Source organism: Meles meles, chromosome 12 (genome assembly GCF_922984935.1).
Source record: "Meles meles chromosome 12, mMelMel3.1 paternal haplotype, whole genome shotgun sequence".
NCBI lineage: Eukaryota > Metazoa > Chordata > Mammalia > Carnivora > Mustelidae > Meles > Meles meles.
Window position 1 is genome coordinate 57,816,122 of NC_060077.1, and position 21,720 is coordinate 57,837,841.

A 21,720-nucleotide genomic window follows, 5' to 3' on the forward strand; every position below is an offset into this window, starting at 1 on the left:
GAAATAGCCTTGCTAAGCCAACCTTGAGCTGCGGGGTTCAACTAGCTCTCTCCCATCTTCCTTCCATATTATCTGTCCTTCTTTTGGGGAATGCATTACTGAGAATGAACCAACAGTAGTAATCTTTATAATCATGTCTACAAAATAGGGGAAACTATGTTTGTGTCTTGCAAATTTATCAGTGCTTCAATTTGCTAAAAATTATGCCAGTAAGAATACCAAAATAAGCATGTCGAATTTTTACTCTTCAAAAATGCGGCACTTTAAATTTGGTGCTAAGTGTGATTACTCTCTCCTTATCCTTAAGGCTTCTCTCACATTTGTGCTTTCAGTGTCAGTAAAAATAAAAAAATTAAAAAATGCACCCAAAAAACAAAGCCCAAACCAAAAAACACCACCAATGTGTCTTTCTCTGATACCCATGCATTTTCTGCATGTCTTGTTGACGCTCAGTGCCCACAGGCATGCATATCCATGCATGGGCATGCATGTCCATGCATGGCCTTGCATGTCTGTGTGTGGGTGTGCATGTCCGAATGTGGGCATGCATGCATTTGATGCCCACGAGGCATATATTTGGAATCAGTTTCCTACACCCCACAGTCTGTCTTCCAATGATAATTATAATGTCTTAATCTGCCTGGGCTGCTAGCACAAAGCACCAAAGCTTGGGTAATGTATAAACAGCAGAAATGTATTTCTCACAGTTTTGGAGGCTGGGCGTCTGAGATCAGGATGCCAGCATGGCTGGGTGAGGGCCCTCTTCTGTGTCACAGATTGCTGTCTTCTGACTGTGTGACATGAGGGAAAGACAATAAGAGAGTTCTCTGAGGATCTTTTTATAAGGACACTAATCCCATTCCTGAGGCTCCCCCTATGGTTTATGACCCAAATCATCTCCAAAGTTTCTCCCATCCTACTATCATTTAAAAGAAAGAAAGATCAGATTTCAAAAAAAGAAGATTACCCTACATAATGTGGGTGGGCCTCACTCAATCAGTAGAAGGCCTAAACAGACCAAAAGGAGGCCTCCCTGAACAAGGAGAATTCTACCAGCAGGTGGTCTTTGAACTTGAACTGTAACCCCAGCTCTTTCTGGTTTGCCAGCAGACTGCCCTTGGACTCAAACTGCAACTCTTTTCTGAGTCTCCAGTCTGCTTTTATAGTTACTAGGTACTCAAAAAGGCATGAACTCTCTCTCTCTCTCTTTCGTAGCGTGGGGTGGGGCAGAGAGAGGGAAAGAGAGAATCCCAAGCAGACTCCATGCCCAGTGTGGACCCAACACACTGTATTGGTTTTGACCCCACAACCTTAAGATCATGACCTGAGTCAATATCATGAGTCAAACGCTTAACCCACTGAGCTTCCCAAGTACCCCAACATGAACCAATTTCTTAAAACAAATATCTTTCTCTATGTGTACACATCCTATTGGTTCTTTTTCTTTGTAGAATTCTAATACAAACCTCATTTTCATATTTTAAAAATTTCACATTTTCAAATTTCAAGATTCCCTCAATTTTCTCCAAAATATATCTTAGCTTTTTTGTTTTTTAACTTTGATTCAAAGGTTACAATGGCATCTGACAATTTGAAGAGACTTAGCCACGTAACATGGTCTCACCTTCTGGGATCTACATTTTTTTCACTGTGCATTGTTCTTGTTTTTCTAACTCCATGTATCTCCTGCAATCAGGAGGTTAAATATTAGGCTTTATTTGACTCAGGTGTAGCACTTTGGGCAAGAACACTTCATAGGCCCTGCAATACTTCCTCCTGAGGCAAATAATGTCACATGATCCAGTATTAGTGAGACTTGATCATGTGGTAACTCCCAGATCTCTCCCTGCTAAAGGTATTTTTTTTTCCCTGCCCAGTGAGGGGAGGGGATGATATTTGGTCTCAGTGCATATCTTTTTCTTCAACATTTCCTCTAATGCTTTTATCCTCTAGTGATGATCCCTTTCTGAATTATTTTGTTTAGGGTCACAACGGGCATTTTCTAATTCCATCATTCCCTCTTCCTTTTTAACTGGTGGTTTCCAACTTCTGTTTAAAAAAATGAGAGAGAGAATTTCATCTCATTACCATGGGCTGAACATACTCTTCTAAGAGTTATGCTCAGTGCTTAACTTTCCCTTTAATTACTAATTTTGAGGATAAGGGGTATAATAATCTCTTCATTGGTAACCTATCACTCACTGACACCACAATGAATTAATGGATTTTTATATATTTGGTGGTTACAGTCAATTATATTCATTATTCCTTTTGATGCTCCAACTGTTCTGAAACTGATTCCTGGGTCCTTGTGACATGTCCCCATTCTTTGGGAGCTTGCTTATTTTCTGATACAACAGGCTACATCAGGCTCACTGTGTACTTTCCCTAAGCCAGCCCTTGAGAAGCCATTTCTCCAAAATAATATTTAGAAACCACAATCTGGTCACAGGTGTGCTCACTGGTTATTTTTAAATGCATGGCTGAGCTGACATGTACATGGGTGTTTTTGAAGGTGTCTAGACACGTAAAGTTGACATATAGCTTGGGCTTTAATGAGCCACAGGTACAGAGAACAATCTAAACTCCTATTCAACAAACACTCAGGAGAAGTTGTTAAATTTCACACAAACAACTCCCTCTACTCCCTCTTCAGTTGACCTGAAAACAAAATGAAACAAAACACACAAACAACAACAAATAATATACCTGTGAAAAATAACAGCATTTGAAAATTAAAAAAGAAAGTGATCAGTATACTGGAAAGCTTAAAGCGGTTCTAGGTAATAAATAGGATCAGACTGAAGTTAAAAACAGAATGAGAAAGACCCAGCTCTTAAGAGTAAATAGAAGTTCTGTTCTTCTAAAGATGACATTTTCTAAAAGTGGGAGTTGACCTGCCTAGGAAGGAAACCTGCCATTCATACAGGAACCTAAGGAAGAAGCAGAAAGAGGACATTTAAGTAACCATAGCAGATACTGAGGTTAAAATAATAGGGGGCCTGGGGGTAGGGGAGGGGAGGAGAAGCAGCTCCACCCAGGAGCCATATGCCCTAAAGAGTTTTAATCCCATGATAAAGCCTTCTTTACTTTGTCTAATTATGCAAGTCCCCAGACAGCTAAATTGTTCCACGCTCAGTAACCTACAGAGCTGTATGTAAATGACACATCCTACCCAGGGAAACATTGCCCTGCTCCCCATAAAAACACCTCTCACGATAGAGGGTCTGGCAGGAAAACACAACACACCTACCTCTATGAATCATTCTAATCATGCAATAAGCACAAACTAATGTCTAAGGATCACTGCGTATTGGAGGAAGACCAATAGCCTCCATGGCAAAAACCAAAATGAATAAACCAATTATTATTGGAAAATAATTAACCTTAAAGGAAACAAATAATCAAGGAACTAAAAGGTAAACTATCTCAATTAGTTTCCCCAAAGAAGTTTAAGAGGATATTACATCCGTAAAACAAAAAGAGACTATTATTAAAACAGGAACCACCAGAGACTAAGAATTTGTAAAATTACAATTTTAATTGTGGTTACAAAAGAAATCAGTCAATGCACTGAATAAGAGAATAATCAAGCAAGACCAAGCTTAGTATTGGAAAGATTATTTTAAGAAATTTTTCATAATGTAGAATATAAATACACACACACATTTAACTAATATTAAATATAAATTTATATAAAAATAAACATGTTATATATGTATGTGTTTTATACACACACACACATATATATACATATATATATATATATATTTTTTTTTTTTTTTTTTTTTTAAACAACATGGAGGTTCAATTCCAGAATGCCAATGTTAACGTAATAAGCATTCCAGGAAGAGTTCTTGATTAATGAAGGGAAGGAAATACTGTTGACCCTTGAACAATGTGGGGGCTAGGGTTACCAACACCCCATGTGGTCAAAAATCTGTGTATAAATTTTGACTCCTGAAAAAATTAACTACTAATAGCCTACATTACTGTAGGCTACTGCCTACATTACTGATAACTTAAACAGTTGATGAACGCATATTTTGTATGTTATATATATTATATACTGTATTTTTAAAATAAACTATAAAATGTCATTAAGAAAATCATAAAGAAAAGAACATTTATAATATTGTACTGTTTTTATGGAAGAAATCCACATAAAAGTCGACCTGCATAGTCCAAACCCATATTGTTCAGAGGTCAACTATAACCAAAAAAATAATAGAATGTTTCTCAATTAAAAGGGTCTATCAGGTGTTCACCTGGGTATAATAGCAGAAACCTGCATATTAATAATTCTAGTGAAATTTCAGGGCTTCAAGGATAAAGAAGAAATCAAGAAATCTTTCAGGGAAAAGATAACAATAAAAAAGATACATACAGCAAATGAAACCAAACCTTTACAGCAAATTTGGATGCTCAAAGACAGTGGAAAATGCTAGCAAATTTGAGTGGGAAAATGATTTTAAAAATTTTATACATAGTTAAACTATCAATCAAATTTGACAAAATAAATATATTTTAAAGATATAAAGACAAAGAAGGTTTACAAATAATCCCTACCCACTACGAATAAATGATGCTTGGAATATTAAAAAATAAGAAAAAAATGTGAAAGAAATAATACCATAAGACAAGAAGGCATCAGCCTGAGTATGAACTAGAAGGATGGTCTTCAACCATTAGAATCACACCTGGAGCTCTTTTTAAGAGTACTTTTAGTACAACTGCCCAAATGAGAGGATCATCTGGGAGACTGGTAATACTCTATTTCTTGGATTGTAAAGTACACGGATGTGTTCACTTTGCAATGTTTAATCTCAAAAATACATATGCCTAATTTCCACCTCAAACTTACTAAACCAGAGAATCAAGAGGTTGAGTCCAAGTGTGGGCATTTTTAAAAAGCTCCTTTGGTTATTACAATTCGCATGCAAAAGGGGACCACTGCCCCCAAAAGCTGAAATGCAAACAAATTAATATCTTGTGAACCCCTGACAGAGAAAATTAAGTTAATCATGCTCCTTAATTCAGAGTATATTTTAAAACCCTCTTGTTTTATTCATTTTTTAATTGATGCATTCCTTTATTGTCATCTCCTACTCTTACTCTCTATTCTTCCCCAACCGTTCCATTGTGTTTGGTGCATATCCTTTTGTTTATAGGTTTTTCATCAAATATAAATTGTTGTGTGTGCTTGTAATTTTAAATGATTTAAAAGGTCTTTTGTTTGATATCTTATTCTGTGACTTGAGACACCTACTTTCAATATGATAAATCAAGAACTAAGATAATCGTTCAAAAAACTATTAATATAATGTTTAACACCAAAATGAACTACAAAACAAAAACTATTTTAAAATATTTTAGAGAAAAAAAAAACCAGTCAAGGAAATAGAGATCTTTCATTTTATGAGACATTAATTTTCAAGATGACTTCTCTCTCAAAGAGATATTATTTTACTTTGGGAGGGTATGGGGTACCACTGTGACACCTGTAATACATGTTTAGTTATTAGTCCACTGGTAAAGTTTTAATTTGGATATTATGACTTTTGGTTTCACATTTGGTCATATTTTGTGCCTAATTTGTATCATATTTTGGACTAATTCTTGTTTGTTTTTAGCAAAGCATAGCATAATTTCGAAGTCCATAGAATGGTCATAGGCTTCTATCTTGAAAGTGGAAAACATTCTTTAAAAGTGATATTTTTTTCTCTGATTCTATTGTTTTGCTAAAGAAATTTAGCATTCAACCCACAAATTTGTGATCTCTTGAAAATAACGCATTAACAGTTTGGATCTGTCACTGTGCAGGCGTCATGTTTTGATCTAAAACAGCACAATATTTGTGCGTACATACTCCAGTTACATACATACTGCATCACTTAATTAACCACATTGAAATCATACAATATACATAAAAGCAGGCAAAAAGAATCAAAGATGTTGGAAGATACAACTTCCTTGGACACCTATAATATTCTAATGTCTTATGAGCTTATGTGGAAGGATAAAATGAAATCTTTATTCCACAGAGGCTGAAAGAGGAAGAGCTTCCAGATGCTTCTGGGAGACACAGCTGACTACCTGGCCAGAGATGCCTCAGGAGGTGGCCAAAATGATCAGGCAATGAGCACCAAGGTGAATCTCCAACAAAAGGAAAAACCAATTTATGTGTCATTCCAGTAGAAAGTTTCTTACTGAAATATGTACGTAAATGAAACGTTGGAGTTGCCAATCCATGCTGTGCTATGATATGGAAGAGGGAATTGAGGAAAATTTGTACAGTGAAGAACAGAAATGCATGTGGGCATATGCATAACTGTCTGCAAACATTGGACTTAAAACTAATGGAAATCTGTATCTTAATTTTACCCATTTATTCCTGAATAATTGTTCATTGTTACCATGGCTGAAGAAATGAGAAAGGCGTTCATCTTTCAAAGCTGTATTACTTTTTCAATGGAAAAGTGCATTAGCTAATCTGTATTCACAGGATCGTTACAAGGTCGCAAATATACTTACACAGACAGAGAAGGCACAACTCATTTAAAAGAGAAATTTGGGGCAAGGTTAAATCCGGTGGCCCTGTTATGAACCTATACATGCTATTGTGCATATATCTTTACAGAGAAAAAGAATGAAGATAGATAGATATACCTATAGATGCCCTTATACTCCATTGTTTTGACTTGATCCATTTAATGACCCGAAAGATGAAAAGAATGAAGTAGTAGAGATGTGGTGATAAACAGCTATTGATATAGTTATGAGATAGCCACTCCGTAGCCCTGAAAGATAAATTGCACCAGAGTTGAGTGCTCCGTGTCACGGGTGAAGAAACTCAGAGCGAAATGAACCAAATGATTTGCCCAAAGTCCTACACGTAGAGACAATAGGAGGCACGAAGCCAGCCTGTCATATTCAATGTCACTCTGCTATGTATTTATTTTATCTTGTGACTTCAAATGACCACAGAGAGTTTCTGTTTTATGTTCATTTACAGAGGAACAGCGAATTCTCTGCCTTTTAAGCAACATCATCCTTGATCACAATACCCATACTACAGAAAAATAGATGTCCTGGTCTTAATCCCTAGAACTTGTGAAGATGTTAAGGACACATGACAAAGGGAATGTAAGGTTGCTAGTCAGCTGATATTGAAACGGGGAGGTCATCTTGAATTATCTGGATGAGCCCAGGGGAATCCCAGGGATCCTTAAAGATGGAAGAGGAAGACAGAGACAGTCAAAGGGAGAGGTAACTAGGGAAGAATGGGGAGAGATGCAATATTGCTGGCTTTGAAGAGGATGGAAGGGAGCACAAACCAAGGAATGTGGGCAGCTTCTGGAAGGTGGAAAAAGCAAGGAAACACATTATTCCCTAGAACCTCCAGAAGTGACCACACCCTTGCCAACACCTTGATTTTAGCCCAGTGGGACACACATTGAACTCTAAGATACATTTATGTTGTGTAAGCTGCTGTTGATGGTAACTTGTTCTAGCAGCAGTAGAAAACTTATATTTTACTACTTTCCTAGCCTACACTGACAAACACCATTTAAGTTACTTGAGATGAGCAAGTCAGCTGTAGCTCCCACAAGTTCTGCTTGGTTCTACTCTGTGACTTTTCTCATTTTGGAACCCAGTCCAAGGACGTAACTACTATCTGGGTCAGGTTCTTCTCAAGTAGGGGTGGGCACAAAATATATAAAACTAAAACTACGTAAGCATATTAAAAGATTTTGTTCAGATGTGGAATATGTCACACCTGCTCACATTCACTGGCCAAAGCCAATCACGTGACCAAACTAAATTTAATGGAAAGAGAAGCATATGGCTTACTTGGCAGAAAGGAAAGGGAAGTGTCACTGACACGTGTGTAATACAGTGTGTCACAGATATGAATTATAATGTATTCAGACTAGGAGAGGCTAGATTTTTCCATCACCTTTTCCTAAGCCAAATTAACCATTGCTGGTGAGGTTAAAGTAAGGTGTTCTGATGACTGTTTTCCATGGTTGCTCAAAGAGAGTCTGGCTGTTCTCAAAGGCAAAAACAGTATGGAAGCATCGCTAGCTCCACGCCTTTTTCCATCTTCAGCTTCAGGATGGAGGTAAACCTACATGACATAGAAAGACTCACAGCTTTCTTCCCCTCTATATTATTTTCACTCAGTACATACTCACATGTGGGGCACTGTTCTAAATACCGGGGATGGAAGTATTTTACTCCATAGCAGAATGAAGCAAAGGGTGGGGGAGCACACGAGGTTGATTTAAGGTAATGTTGCAGAGTAAATTAAATGCGGTTTTACCTCTGAAAATAGTTTCATGGTCTGCATATTAATTTTCCTGGCAAGGCCCCTACTAGTCCCTCCAACTAATTTCTAATGTCAAGAACTCATGATACGCCCTGTCTGTCTTTCCAGGCCCATGGCTCAGGTTACCATACATCGTCCTTTATCGCTGGCATCCTGTGCTAGCCAATATCTCAGGCCTCTTTTTGCTATGAAAACCAACCTGTCCTTTGTCCAGGTTAGTAGGGCTTTTTGAAGAATTGCAAATAATTCTTAGTAGGTTCTTTCTCCAATCCCTTCTTCACCATGCTATACACTCATCAGTACTCAGCATGGACCCCTACAGATCCAGACCTGTCTAACTAAAAAGGCAAGCATGTTTCTTGAGAAGGATACTACTTCCCCTCCACTAGCAAGTCTACCCAACAGACATTCATGAAGCTTGCATTCCATTGGAGGTAGTAGGCAAGGATTAGGGAATGCAAAGTAAAGGAAAGCTCACTTCCCATCCCGGGGCAGCTCACAACCTTAGAGGGCAGCCACCTACCTAAATGAACACAAGAAGTGCTGCTGTGCTGATCCAGGGCTGGTGGGCCTTCTGATACCTGCCTCAGCCTTGCCCCGCTCTCTTCTGTAATGCAGGGGGCCACCAGCAGGATGTCTGAATGCTTTATTAGCTGGCTCTCTGCTAGATCCAGCCCAAGGGAGGTGCAGGCTCGAGAATGGGGAGCATGTAAAACAGGTGAAAAATTAAATGAAAACTGAGGCATGGAGAATTAAATAACTTGCTAAGATATTGCAGTTACTAGGGGGGCAGACAGGGAATTCCAAACCTGGATTAAACAATAAAGAGCCCTCTTTCCCAATATCCCATATTGAACACAGTAATCTAATACGACCCATTGCTACTCAACAGAGCTGTGAGGAAGTGGAAGAGGGAGAGATGACAGATAGGTTCTAAAGAGATGTCCAGACATAGAGAAGATCCTAGAACACGTGGGAAGCAAGAGAGAAGAAGTCTATATGAGATTTCCTGTGCAGTGTCCAAAGGCAGTCAAAGAATAAGACAGAAGAGGGGAATTCAGGTAGGGACAGCAACGGAAAGATGGCTAAGTTGAAAGGAAGTGACAAACAGAAGTTTCTTCATTCTTAGCCTGGGTAGAAACAGGTAAGAGGACTGGAAGACAGATAGGAAAAGAAGGAAGGGTGCCTGGGTGGCTCAGTCAATTAAGCTGCTCTGTTTGGCTCAGGTCATGATCCCGGGGTCCTGGGATCCAGCGCCACATCGGGCTCCCTGCTCAGGGGAGATTTTTCTCCCTCTGCCCCTTCCCCTCCCCCTGCTCATGTTCTTATGCTCTCAGATCTCACTCTCCCAAATATATTTTTTTTTTAATTAATAAGAAGAAAGCAAGAAACAGGAACATTGTACAGATGCTCACAAGAGGTGTTCCTGGGATGGGGGACCTACCAGCTTCATGTCCCAGGGAGAGACCTTTGGAGCAGATCTACAGATGCCTCCTTTCACGGCTTCCTGCTCTCCACCTGCTTGGTGGTGGGCACTGGTTACAGGACAGGCACTTTTCTCTGGCCTCACATGTGTCAGGGGTCCTCACTACGGGCAATGAGCTCACCGAAGAAAGCAAAGGCACCATGTGGGGCTACACAGAAACGGCAACTAGCCCACGAAGTCTTTGTCTCTTTAGGTTCCAGAGGCATTATTGGTTGGGGAAGAACAACAAATTAAACACAAATAGAATTATAAGTACACATCTGTTTACACAATACTGACATGATTCAGAGCACCCCCGTCCGTTCTCATGGCCTTCCTTCTGTTTTCCTGGGCATTTGTTCCGCTGTCCGCCCTTTCCCTTGACCAGGATGTTAGACATGGGGAGGGCCGTAGAAAATAGGTAGTTTCTGGATCAGTGCCGTTCCAGCTGATTAACATATCATCAAAACAGGAAAGGGAGGAAAATTGTTCATACTTACATACCTAAATAAAAGGCATCCATGAGAGGAACATAGGCCTGCATTTATGGGAGGGCCGTGGTATGACACTGAAAGGAAGCCCTGGAGAACACTCCTATCCCATAAAAGTCTCAAAACAAGCATCAGTGAACCACCTCCTGATAGGAAGCCAGGACCGTGCACTCTTACTTTGAGGGATGAGGGTTCATGGGCACACAACCAGCTGACGCATCACATTTAACCTCCCGGCGGGGCGCTTGGGTAGAGCAGGCCAAATGCTGAAGAACCTCTCTTCTCCCTCACCCAGAGATTGTCGCCCCGAAGAACGAAGGGCAGCCCAGGAGTGAGTGGGCACAGATGGCCCTTACAGCAGTGGCTGGGGCGAGCAGCAAGAACCAGTCAGAAAAACCCTCCTGCCTGCAGCTGATTTTCAGCACCTTCGTCTGCCAAAGAGCGTGCGGGGCATCCGGGGTGGACAGGCGGGTGCGTGAGGTGTGCTCCTAGCCTAGAGACCGAGGAGGAGACTGACATTTAGAGAAATCAGAGTTCATCACTTGCCAGAAGTCCCACAGCTAGTGGAAGGGGAGCCAAGATTCACCGCAGCTTTGGTGCACCCTTTAAACCTCATTCCCTCAACCACCATTCTTGGCTACTACCCACTGCCCTCTTTCCCTCTTTCATTTGGTAATTTTTCGTAATTGTCCCTCTTTTAAATTTCAGGGCAACAAATTGTCCTGGGCGGCCCATCCAGCTACCTAATGAATATTTCTTTAAATATGAATTGGAAGGCTCCCTCCTGGAATTGTATCTGGTCTCAATTCTGTCTTATCTGCTGAGCCTCGGGGCTGGGTCTCCCAAGCCCTGGCTTGACGGAATTCATCAGCCCCAGGCTCTCCCGGGGAAGCCAGCAATTCTGCGGTGACTTTCCCCATACAGATGGCCCCTTAGTCAGCTCCGAGAACGCAGAGGGAAGTCTGGCTTGGCGTTTGAGCAGCAAACTGGGTGGACAAAGGCTTGGGTGGACACAGATGCCCAAGCAATTGTATGGAGTCTATTTCCTGTCATTTAAACCCAGTGTCATTTATTATTCAACTCAGAGTGTATTTTAGAGATTCAATTTGTAGGGTATATGACACACATAGTAAATGGGAATGTATTATCTCAGTTCATTTGCTGGAGGACAGGTGTTCCCATCACAAGAACCAACAGCCCCATCGCCGGTAATTGGTGCCTTGGCTGGCAGTCTGAGCCTAGAGGGCAAGGACTAAAAGTGCATGAAGAATGAACTCATAACAATGTCCACACGCAGCAGAGTGGGTTTTACTTGAGGCTCTCAAAGCACATTTTCGGCATTTTTTCACTCCCCCTACAACTCTGCGTGGCTTTGCTTGGGCTCTCCTTCTGCAGCCAGGAAAACAAAAACAAGGGACAGAAGACTCCCCCCTTCACAGGGGAAAACACTGGCAGGAGGGGGATTAAAATCTCAGGAGGCCTGAATCCTCATTGTCTCTCCTTGGAATTCCCCCCCCACCTTCCATTCCCTCTCATGTATTATTTAATGTGTGAGCCAGGATATTATTAAGGAACCTAGACTGGTGGATCCAATTTTGTTCAGGTTAATTAATTTCAAAATGGGTGCAAGTCTGCATTGCTGCACAAAATCACCCTCGATACAAATTAAACACAGAAAGTGATATATGTGTACAGTTCCCATAAGATAGTTACCGAATGCGTCTGTCAAATGTATGTAGCACACAAACAACAACCACAACAAGCCACTGAACACACTTTTAGGAACACGTGGACTGTGTAAGTATTGCTTTGTGAACAGAGGGCAGTCGGAGTGGGTAGGATATATAGATGTGTATAAAGCGAAGAAACTCCAGAGCCTAGGTAGTATCTTAACTACATATCTAATGTCATTTCAGAATACTTTGCAAGCTAAATTCACTTAAAAATAGGAAATTAGAAACCTCTGTCCTTGTGGGCTTTGTTAATAATGAGCAGGGAGAAAAATGGAACTTTTGCCCTGGAGCTCAGGTGAAAAGACGTAATTAAAAATAGGCCTGGAAGAAGGATGTCTGCTTCCCAGGTGGCATTTGGCTTCTGCATACCTACAAATAGCCATCTCCAGCACAACCAACACACTCAGTTAAGCTCCTTCCACTTATCACAAATGCAGTGTTCTTCATTGTCCATTGAGAAATTCCAAAGGATAAATTGAGTAAATGGAAAAAGAGATCGACTGCCCTCTTCTCTTTTCAAGAATAAGGTAGGGACACATGGAATAATGTAAGCATCTCTGACCTTTAGGGAATTAAATCTGACCAATAACATGATGAAGGTGTGCAAGATCACTCCCAACAGCCATGCAGGTAGTACACAGTAAAACACTGGGGCACCCAATGGGGAGGAAAAAAATGCCTTTCCTATGAACTTCAATGTATCCAGTTAACTGACCCGCCTAAGCCCGTAAAGTCATAAGATCATCTAAACTTGGGGTGCCTGGATGGTTCAGTGGGGCAAGCCCCTGCCTTCGGCTCAGGTCATGATCTCAGGGTCCTGGGATCGAGCCCCGCATTGGGGCTCTCTGCTCAGTGGGGAGCCTGCTTCCCTCTCACACTCTGCCTGCCTCTCTGCTTACTTGTGATCTCTGTCTGTCAAATAAATAAATAAACTCCTTAAAAAAATACATTTAAAAAAAATCATCTAAACTTTTTCACAGAGGAAAAGCACTTGTCAGCTTTTATTTGACACAAATACCAGAATATAATGATTGATCTCTACCATCATGATGTTTTCAATACAATTTTCATTTTACTCTAAATGAAAGTGGAGGGACGCCTGGGTAGCTCAGTTGGTTAAGCTGCTCCCTTTGGCTGGGGTCATGATGCCAGGATGCTGGGATCGAGTCCGGTATCCAGCTCCTTGCTCAGCGGGGAGCCTGCTTCTCTCTCTGCCTCTGCCTGCCGCTCTGCCTGCTTGTGATCTCTCTCACACATAAATAAATAAATAAATAAATAAATAAATAAATAAATAAATAAAATCTTTTAAAAAATAAAAATAAAACAAAATGAAAGTGGAAAGAATGGGGAAAAAATGACAATGTGAGAGAAAAATGCTCAGAAAGCTAAGGTAGGGGGACACCTGGGTTGCTCAGTGGGTTAAGCCTCTGCCTTTGGCTCAGGTCATGATCTCAGGGTCCTGGGATCAAGCCCTGCATTGGGCTCTCTGCTCAGTGGGGAGCCCGCTTCCTCCTTTCTCTCTGCCTGCCTCTCTGCCTACTTGTAATCTCTCTCTCTCTGTGTCAAACAAATAAATAAAATCGTTAAAAAAAAAATTTAAGATAGGGAAGCCTGGGTGGCTCAGTTGATTAAGCATCTGCCCTCTGTTCAGGTCATGATCCCAGAGTCCTGGAATGAAGTCCTGAATCCAGCTCCTTGCTCAGCAGGGAGCCTTCTTCTCCCTCTGCCTCTGCCTGTTCTGCCTGCAGCTCTCTGTGCTTCTGCTCTCTCTGTGACAAATAAATAAATAAAATCTTTAAAAAAAAGAAAAAAAAAAGCTAAGGTAATTGGCCCAATTGGTCCAAGTAAACAGAGTATCTAGAAAGGTGTGACTATAAGGACCATTATTTTCCAATTTCTTACAAGTTCTTGGATATCATACCATTGAGAGGTGTGATCACCCTGTTGAATGGGTCTCTTCCAAAGCTAGGTTCCAAAGCCTGTAAGTTAAAGCTTCACTTGCAGAGTAAAGCACCATATGTAGCTTTGGACCTAAACTGTCAACAGGAACAACAAAGGAGTTAAGTCAGGAACTCAGTGTCTCCTTAGCCTCACACTCTGTTCTAATGACTAAACTCTAGCTTTGTTCTGGATACATAGTTCCCATCCAGAGGTATCCCATCTACAGTGACTGCCTACTATATATTTTTTGATGTCTGAGGTCCTCCCTTGAAATTCAGGATTCTTACTTTGTTCATTGCCTGGCCCCAGTCCACTGCTAGGAACTGCCAGGTTCCTGGACGGTGGCCTCGCTCAGGTCACCATGATCTCCGATTCCATCCATCCTGTTAGCACCTGCAGTTGTCACAAGGAAGCCAATTCCTCAACACAAGTAAGAGGAACAATTGAGAATATCAAAGCAAGGAGCAGGAAAGAGAGTATCATACCATATTACTGCTGATGCTTATTTCTGAATTTTCTTCCACGTGGTTTTTGCCTTCATCCTGATTCCTGGTGCTTGGGACAAAAGTGATCATTGAGTTCATTTCTTGGCTACACATGGTTTTTCGTTGGTCCCTTTTCTTCCATCAGAGGATACATTTATCTTCCACTCCTTAATTCAGCTGGTGTGGATTTGCAAGCATGTGTTCACTGAAGAAATTTAAATGATTGTAACCTTAAACTCAAGAGAACAAAAACCCCAGTCATTTAAAGAATTTTAACAGAGTCTGCTAAGTATCTGTTATATTATCCAAAGACCAGTCGTATCTTTATTCGCTCAAAGTCTAACACATGTCAAACAGATTTTGACAATTTCTATTTCCATTAACAAGAGAAGATTGTCTGTTATGTGCTGTAACATCTAGAACAGTGCCTGACACATAAAAGGCCCTCAACAAGTACTTGCTGAATGAATAAATTAGGTATATGAAAAGTATTTGGAGAGCAGATTTCTTCTCTTTTCAATATTTTCTTTTCTTTTTCATGCATTCTCCACAATATGAACCACAGCTTTCCATACAAAGCTGGTGAGTACCAAATGGATGGGTTGATAAATAAGAGACCCAGTAACACCAGTTACAAAATACCTGTATGATATGATCTCAAATGTGTCTAAAGACACATATGGAAGCATAAAAAACATGGTAGCAGGGAATGCAGTAGGACAGGAACAGTAGTTATCCTTGTGTTGCATAATTTTCCTATTTTGATTTTTTCTGAAATTAATATGGATAACTTTAATTTATATTACTAAAATCACTATAGTCATGATAAGAAGAATTTAAATAATACCAAAGTTATTAAAACATAAATTTTGTTTTCATCCCAAATCCTACTCCCCAAAGCTAAATATTATTAACTCTTTGATATGGACACACACAAATAATATAGAAAATAGCTCAATCATACTGTATAAACCATATTGTATCCAGCCTTTTCATTCAATGATATGGTGTGCGTGTGTATCAATGTACATATGTATATATGTATGTTTTTTTGGTTTTTTTTTGACAGAGAGAAATCACAACTAGGCAGAGAGGCAGGCAGAGAGAGAGGAGGAAGCAGGCTCCCCACAGAGCAGAGAGCCCGATGTGGGGCTCGATCCCAGGACCCTGGGACCATGACCTGAGCCAAAGGCAGAGGCCTTAACCCACTGAGCCACCCAGGCGCCCCTGTATGTATGTATTTTTGTATGTTGTGTATGATATATACCAGGTAAATAAATATTCCTTACCCTAATTTAATAGCTGCTAATTATTTCATTGAAATGGATGCACCCTCCTTTATTTAATCAATATTTTTTTGGTAAATGATTAGGCTATTTTCAACTTTTTGTCTGTAATAAACACACCATTTCATGCTTGTTCAATGATTTTCCTATATTAAATTTATATGAACATATTTATAATATAAACAGTCTAGACATAGTTAAAGATTTTGATGTATTTTGTCAGATAGCTTTCCAGAAATGGCATAATGATGTGCATTCCAATTATGTGTAAGATTTTTGCTTCCCTAAAACATTTACTAAAATCAAACATTATAAAATATTTTAATCTTCATTCATCTAATAATTTAAAGCATCTAACTGCTGTTTTCATTCACAATTCTTTGGTGATTATGCTATGTATCTTTTCATTTCTATTAAATGTTTGTTTTATTGTGAATTACAGTGTATGCCCTTTGCCCATTTTTCTTCAGAGGTATTGCTGCTCCCTTTGTTTGTTTACTTATTTGTTTTTTACTGATTTAGAAGAAGCCATTTTTTTAATGGGACAAGAACTCTGTATTCCAGATACATATTGCAAATATCTTTCTTAATATTTCATTTTAGTATTTCATTCTCTCCTTAGTTTTATTTTGTCACTCATAAACTAGTTCTTTTCACACTATGCAAATTGTTAATGTTTTCATTTCATTGTCTCTGAGTTTCATATTTTGCTTAAAAAGTATTTTCTGTTTCAAGGATACTAAAATATTCTCCTACAAATTTTGAATAATTTTTTTTTTTTTTAAATTTTATTTATTTACTTGACAGAGAGAAATCACAAGAGAGGCAGGCAGAGAGAGAGGAAGGGAAGCAGGCTCCCCGCTGAGCAGAGAGCCCGATGTGGGACTCGATCCCAGGCCCCTGAGATCATGACCTGAGCTGAAGGCAGCGGCTTAACCCACTGAGCCACCCAGGCGCCCCAAATTTTGAATAATTTTAATTTTTTGTTTTATATCTCTTATATTCATTAAACCATCTATAACTGCATGTATATGTGATAAGATGCAGAAGTATAAACTTTCTTATCAAATGAAGATCTAATTGTGCCAACACCATTTATTGAATACTTCACTAAAAGTGTTCAAGCAAGGAGGTGACAAAGTCATGTTTTTGGTAGACAAAATGAGGGCTGGAATAGAGATGCATCAGAGACTATAGCTGTGACTGGATGTTTTCTGGCTGTGGGAAAACAATATGTAGGTTGCCGTTCAGTGAAGACTTTGCTGAACAGGCAATTCACATGTTATATTGTTACTCAAATGCCAAATATAAACATTCATATACAAAAAAAAATTAATCTACACTGATAGCTCAACATACAAGATCAACCAGAAATGGACAATAAACTGAATACTATAAGTTTTTATTTTATTTTACTTTCTTTTAATGGAATACACTTTATTTATTTTTATTTTTATTAGTTTTTTAAAGTAAGCTCCAGGCCCAATGTGGGGCTTAAACTCATGATCTTGAGATCAAGAGTCACATGTTCTACTGACTGAGCCAGCCAGGTATCTCAAGACCATAAAACTTTAGAAAATAAAATAGAGCCGAAAATGCTTCTGACCTTGGAGGTAAGGATACAAGAGTACAAGTTAAATAAAAATTCCAAAAGACTGATAAATTGCATTTATCAAAATTAAAAACTTCTGCTCTTCAAAATACACTTTTAAGACAATAAAAAGACGAGTTACTGCCTGGGAAGAAATATTTGCAAAACATAAACCTGACAAAGGACTTTTATTCAGAATATATAAAAACTTTCACAACTCCGAAAAATGGGCAAAAGATTAGAAAAGCCAGGTCACCAAAGAGCAGTTATTAAGAGCAAATATGTACATATAAATATGCTCAACATTAGTCATCAAGGAATGAAAAAATATGTACATATCACACACCTATTAAAATTACTAAAATTTTAAGACTGACAATATCAGGTGCTAGTGAATATGAAGAGAAAATGGATCTCATATATTTCTAGTGTAAATGCAAAAAAAAAAGTGGTACATCTCTTTGGGAAACACTTTGGCAGTTCTTATAAAGGTAAATACATATTTACCATATCACCAAATAATTTTACTCCTAGGTATGACGCAAAAGAAATAAAATGAACATCCACACAAAAACCTGTGCCAACTATTTATAGTAGTTTTATTTATAATCACTGAAAACTGGAAAAAACCTTAAGTACACCTCTTGATGAATGGATAAATAAATTAGGATACCTACATGTGACAACATAGATGAATCTTAAAATAATTGTGTCAGTGAAAGAAGCCAGATTCAAGTGGCTATATTCTGAATGATTCCATTTATATAATATTCCAGAAAAGTCAGAACTAAAGGGAAAGAAATCAGTGGTTGCCACTGATCTAGGGAAAGGGGACTGATGTCAAAGGGGCACAAGGGAACGTTTTGAAATCAAATTAAATATTCTCTAATCGGATTATTGGTGACCATATGACTGTTTACATTTGTCAAATTTCCTCAAGAATGAATTTTCCTGATTTTAAATTATACCTTAAAAAACCAGACTTAGAAAATCAGATAAGGGGGGGAGGAGTCAAGATGGCAGAGAAGTAGCAGGCTGAGACTACACCAGGTAGCAGGAGATCAGCTTGATAGCTTATCTAAACATTGCAAACACCTACAAATCCAATGGAAGATCGAAGAGAAGAAGAACAGCAATTCTAGAAACAGAAAATCAACCACTTTCTGAAAGGTAGGACTGGCAGAGAAGTGATTCCAAAGTGACGGGAAGATAGACAGCGGGGGGAGGGGCCGGCTCCCTGCAAGGGGCAGAGCAACAGAGCACAAAATCAGGACTTTTAAAAGTCTGTTCCACTGAGGGACATTGCTCCAGAGGCTAAACCAGGGTGAAGCCCAGGCGGGGTCAGCGTGGCCCCAGGTCCCGCAGGGTCACAGAAGGATCAGGGGTGTTGGAGTGCCGCAGAGCTTGCAGGTGTTAGAACAGGGAAGCCGGCTACAGAGACAGAGCCAAGAAGTGAGCTCTCAGCTCGGGGTTACCTTGAACTGGTCGCAGGCTGGGTGAGGTTGGAGCACAGCCGGAGGCCGGGGATGCAGAAGTGATTGGGCGCTGTTCTCTAGGGGCACACTGAGTGTGGGGCCCTGGGCTCTCGGCTCCTCTGGGCCGGAGACTGGGAGGCCACCATTTTCAGTCCTGTCCTCTGGAACTCTACAGAAAGCATTCAGGGAACAAAAACTCCTGAAAGCAAACCCAACCAAATTACTTAGCCCGGCCCCAGGTAAAGGCGGTACAATTCCACCTCGGGCAAAGACACTTGAGAATCACTACAACAGGCCTCTCCCCCTGAAGATCAACAAGAAATCCAGCCAGGAACAAGTTCACCTACCAAGGAGAGTAGGTTCAATACCAAGGACAGCAGCGGAATTCCAGAGGATGAGAAAGCAAAGCAGGGAACTCATGACTTTCTCCACATGATTCTTTAGTCTTGCGGTTAATTCAATTTTTTTTTCAATTTTTTTTCTTCTGCTGCTAAATTTTTTTAACTTTTACCTTTTTTTAACGTTTTTGACTAGTTTATCTAATATACATATATGTTTTTCTTTTTTATATTTTTTTTATTTGTTTTCTTTTTTTTAATTTTTTCTTTTTTTTTTCTGAACCTCTTTTTATCCCCTTTCTCCCTCCTATGATTTGGGGTCTTTTCTGATTTGGTTAAAGTGCATTTTCCTGGGGTCTTTGCCATACTTCTAGTATTTTACTTGCTCCTTCATATACTCTTATTTGGACAAAATGACAAGGCGGAAAAATTCACCACAAAAAAAAAAAAAAAAAAAAAAAAAAAGAACAAGAGGCAGTACCAAAGGCTAGGGACCTAATCAATACAGACATTGGTAGTATGTCAGATCTGGACTTCAGAATGACGATTCTCAAGGTTCTAACCAGGCTCGAAAAAGGCATGGAAGATATTAGAGAAACCCTCTCTGGAGATATAAAAGCCCTTTCTGGAGAAATTAAAGAACTAAAATCTAACCAAGTTGAAATAAAAAAAGCTATTAATGAGGTGCAATCAAAAATGGAGGCTCTCACTGCTAGGATAAATGAGGCAGAAGAAAGAATTAGTGATATAGAAGACCAAATGACAGAGAATAAAGAAGCTGAGCAAAAGAGGGACAAACAGCTACTAGACCACGAGGGGAGAATTCGAGAGATAAGTGACACCATAAGATGAAACATCATTAGAATAATTGGGATTCCAGAAGAAGAAGAGAGAGAGAGGGGAGCAGAAGGTATATTGGAGAGAATTATTGGAGAGAATTTCCCTAATATGGCAAAGGGAACAAGCAAAATCCAGGAGGTGCAGAGAACCCCCCTCAAAATCAACAAGAATAGGTCCACACCCCGTCAACTAATAGTAAAGTTTACAAGTCTTACTGACAAAGAGAAAATCCTGAAAGCAGCCCAGGAAAAGAAGTCTGTATGTAACATGCAATGGTAAAAATATTAGATTGGCAGCAGATTTATCCATAGATACCTGGCAGGCCAGGAAGAGTTGGCATGATATATTCAGAGCACTAAACGAGAAAAACATGCAGCCAAGAATACTATATCCAGCTAGGCTATCATTGAAAATAGAAGGAGAGATAAAAAGCTTTCAGGACAAACAAAAACTGAAAGAATTTGCAAACACCAAACCAGCTCTACAGGAAGTATTGAAAGGGGTCCTCGAAGCAAAGAGAGAGCCTAAAAGTAGTGGATCAGAAAGGAACAGAGACAATATACAGTAACAGTCACCTTATAGGCAATATAATGGCACTAAATTCATATCTCTCAATAGTTACCCTGAATGTTAATGGGTTAAATGCCCCAGTCAAAAGACACAGGGTATCAAATGGATAAAAAAAAAAAAAAAAATCTATATGTTGCCTACAAGAAACTCAGTTTAGACCCGAAGACACCTCCAGATATAAAGTGAGGGGGTGGAAACAATTTATCATGCTAATGGACATCAGAAGAAAGCTGGGGTGGCAATCCTTATATCAGATCAATTAGATTTTAAGCCAAAGACTATAATAAGAGATGAGGAAGGACACTATATCATACTCAAAGGGTCTGTGCAACAAGAAGATCTAAGGATTTTAAATATCTATGCCCCTAACGTGGGAGCAGCCAACTATATAAACCAATTAATACAAAATCAAAGAAACACATCAATAATAATACAATAATAGTATGGGACTTGAACACCCCCCTCACTGAAATGGACAGATCGTCCAAGCAAAAGATCAACAAGGAAATAAAGGCCTTAAATGACACACTGGACCAGATGGACATCACAGATATATTCAGAACATTTCATCCCAAAGCAACAGAATACACATTCTTCTCTAGTGCACATAGAACCTTCTCCAGAATAGATCATATCCAGGGTCACAAATCAGGTCTCAACCGGTATCAAAAGATTAGTATCATTCCCTGCATATTTTCAGGCCACAATGCTCTGAAGCTAGAACTCAATCATAAGAGGAAATTTGGAAAGAACCCAAATACATGAAGACTAAACAGCATCCTTCTAAAGAATGAATGGGTCAACCAGGAAATTAAAGAAGAATTGAAAAAATTCATGGAAACAAATGATAATGAAAACACAACGGTTCAAAATCTGTGGGACGCAACAAAGGCAGTCCTGAGAGGAAAATATATAGCCGTACAAGCCTTTCTCAAGAAACAAGAAAGGTCTCAAGTACACAACCTAACCTTACACCTAAAGGAACAGGAGAAAGAACAAGAAAGAAACCCTAAACCCAGCAGGAGAAGAGAAATCATAAAGATCAGAGCAGAAATCAATGAAATAGGGGCGCCTGGGTGGCTCAGTGGATTAAGCCGCTGCCTTCGGCTCAGGTCATGATCTCAGGGTCCTGGGATCGAGCCCCTCATCGGGCTCTCTGCTCAGCAGGGAGCC

The 21,720-nt window shown here is 39.5% G+C and overlaps 1 protein-coding gene across 1 annotated transcript in view; it reads left to right on the plus strand.

Annotated features, from left to right (window-relative positions):
• The window catches only part of LOC123953904, a 71,556-nt gene that overhangs the window by 21,021 nt on the left and 28,815 nt on the right, over positions 1–21,720 (plus strand). Inside the window, exons 2-3 of the mRNA XM_046024360.1 lie at positions 6,045–6,135; positions 8,441–8,546. Of these exons, the coding sequence (XP_045880316.1) occupies positions 6,045–6,135; positions 8,441–8,546 (197 nt within the window). The remainder of the gene's footprint in view (positions 1–6,044; positions 6,136–8,440; positions 8,547–21,720) is intronic.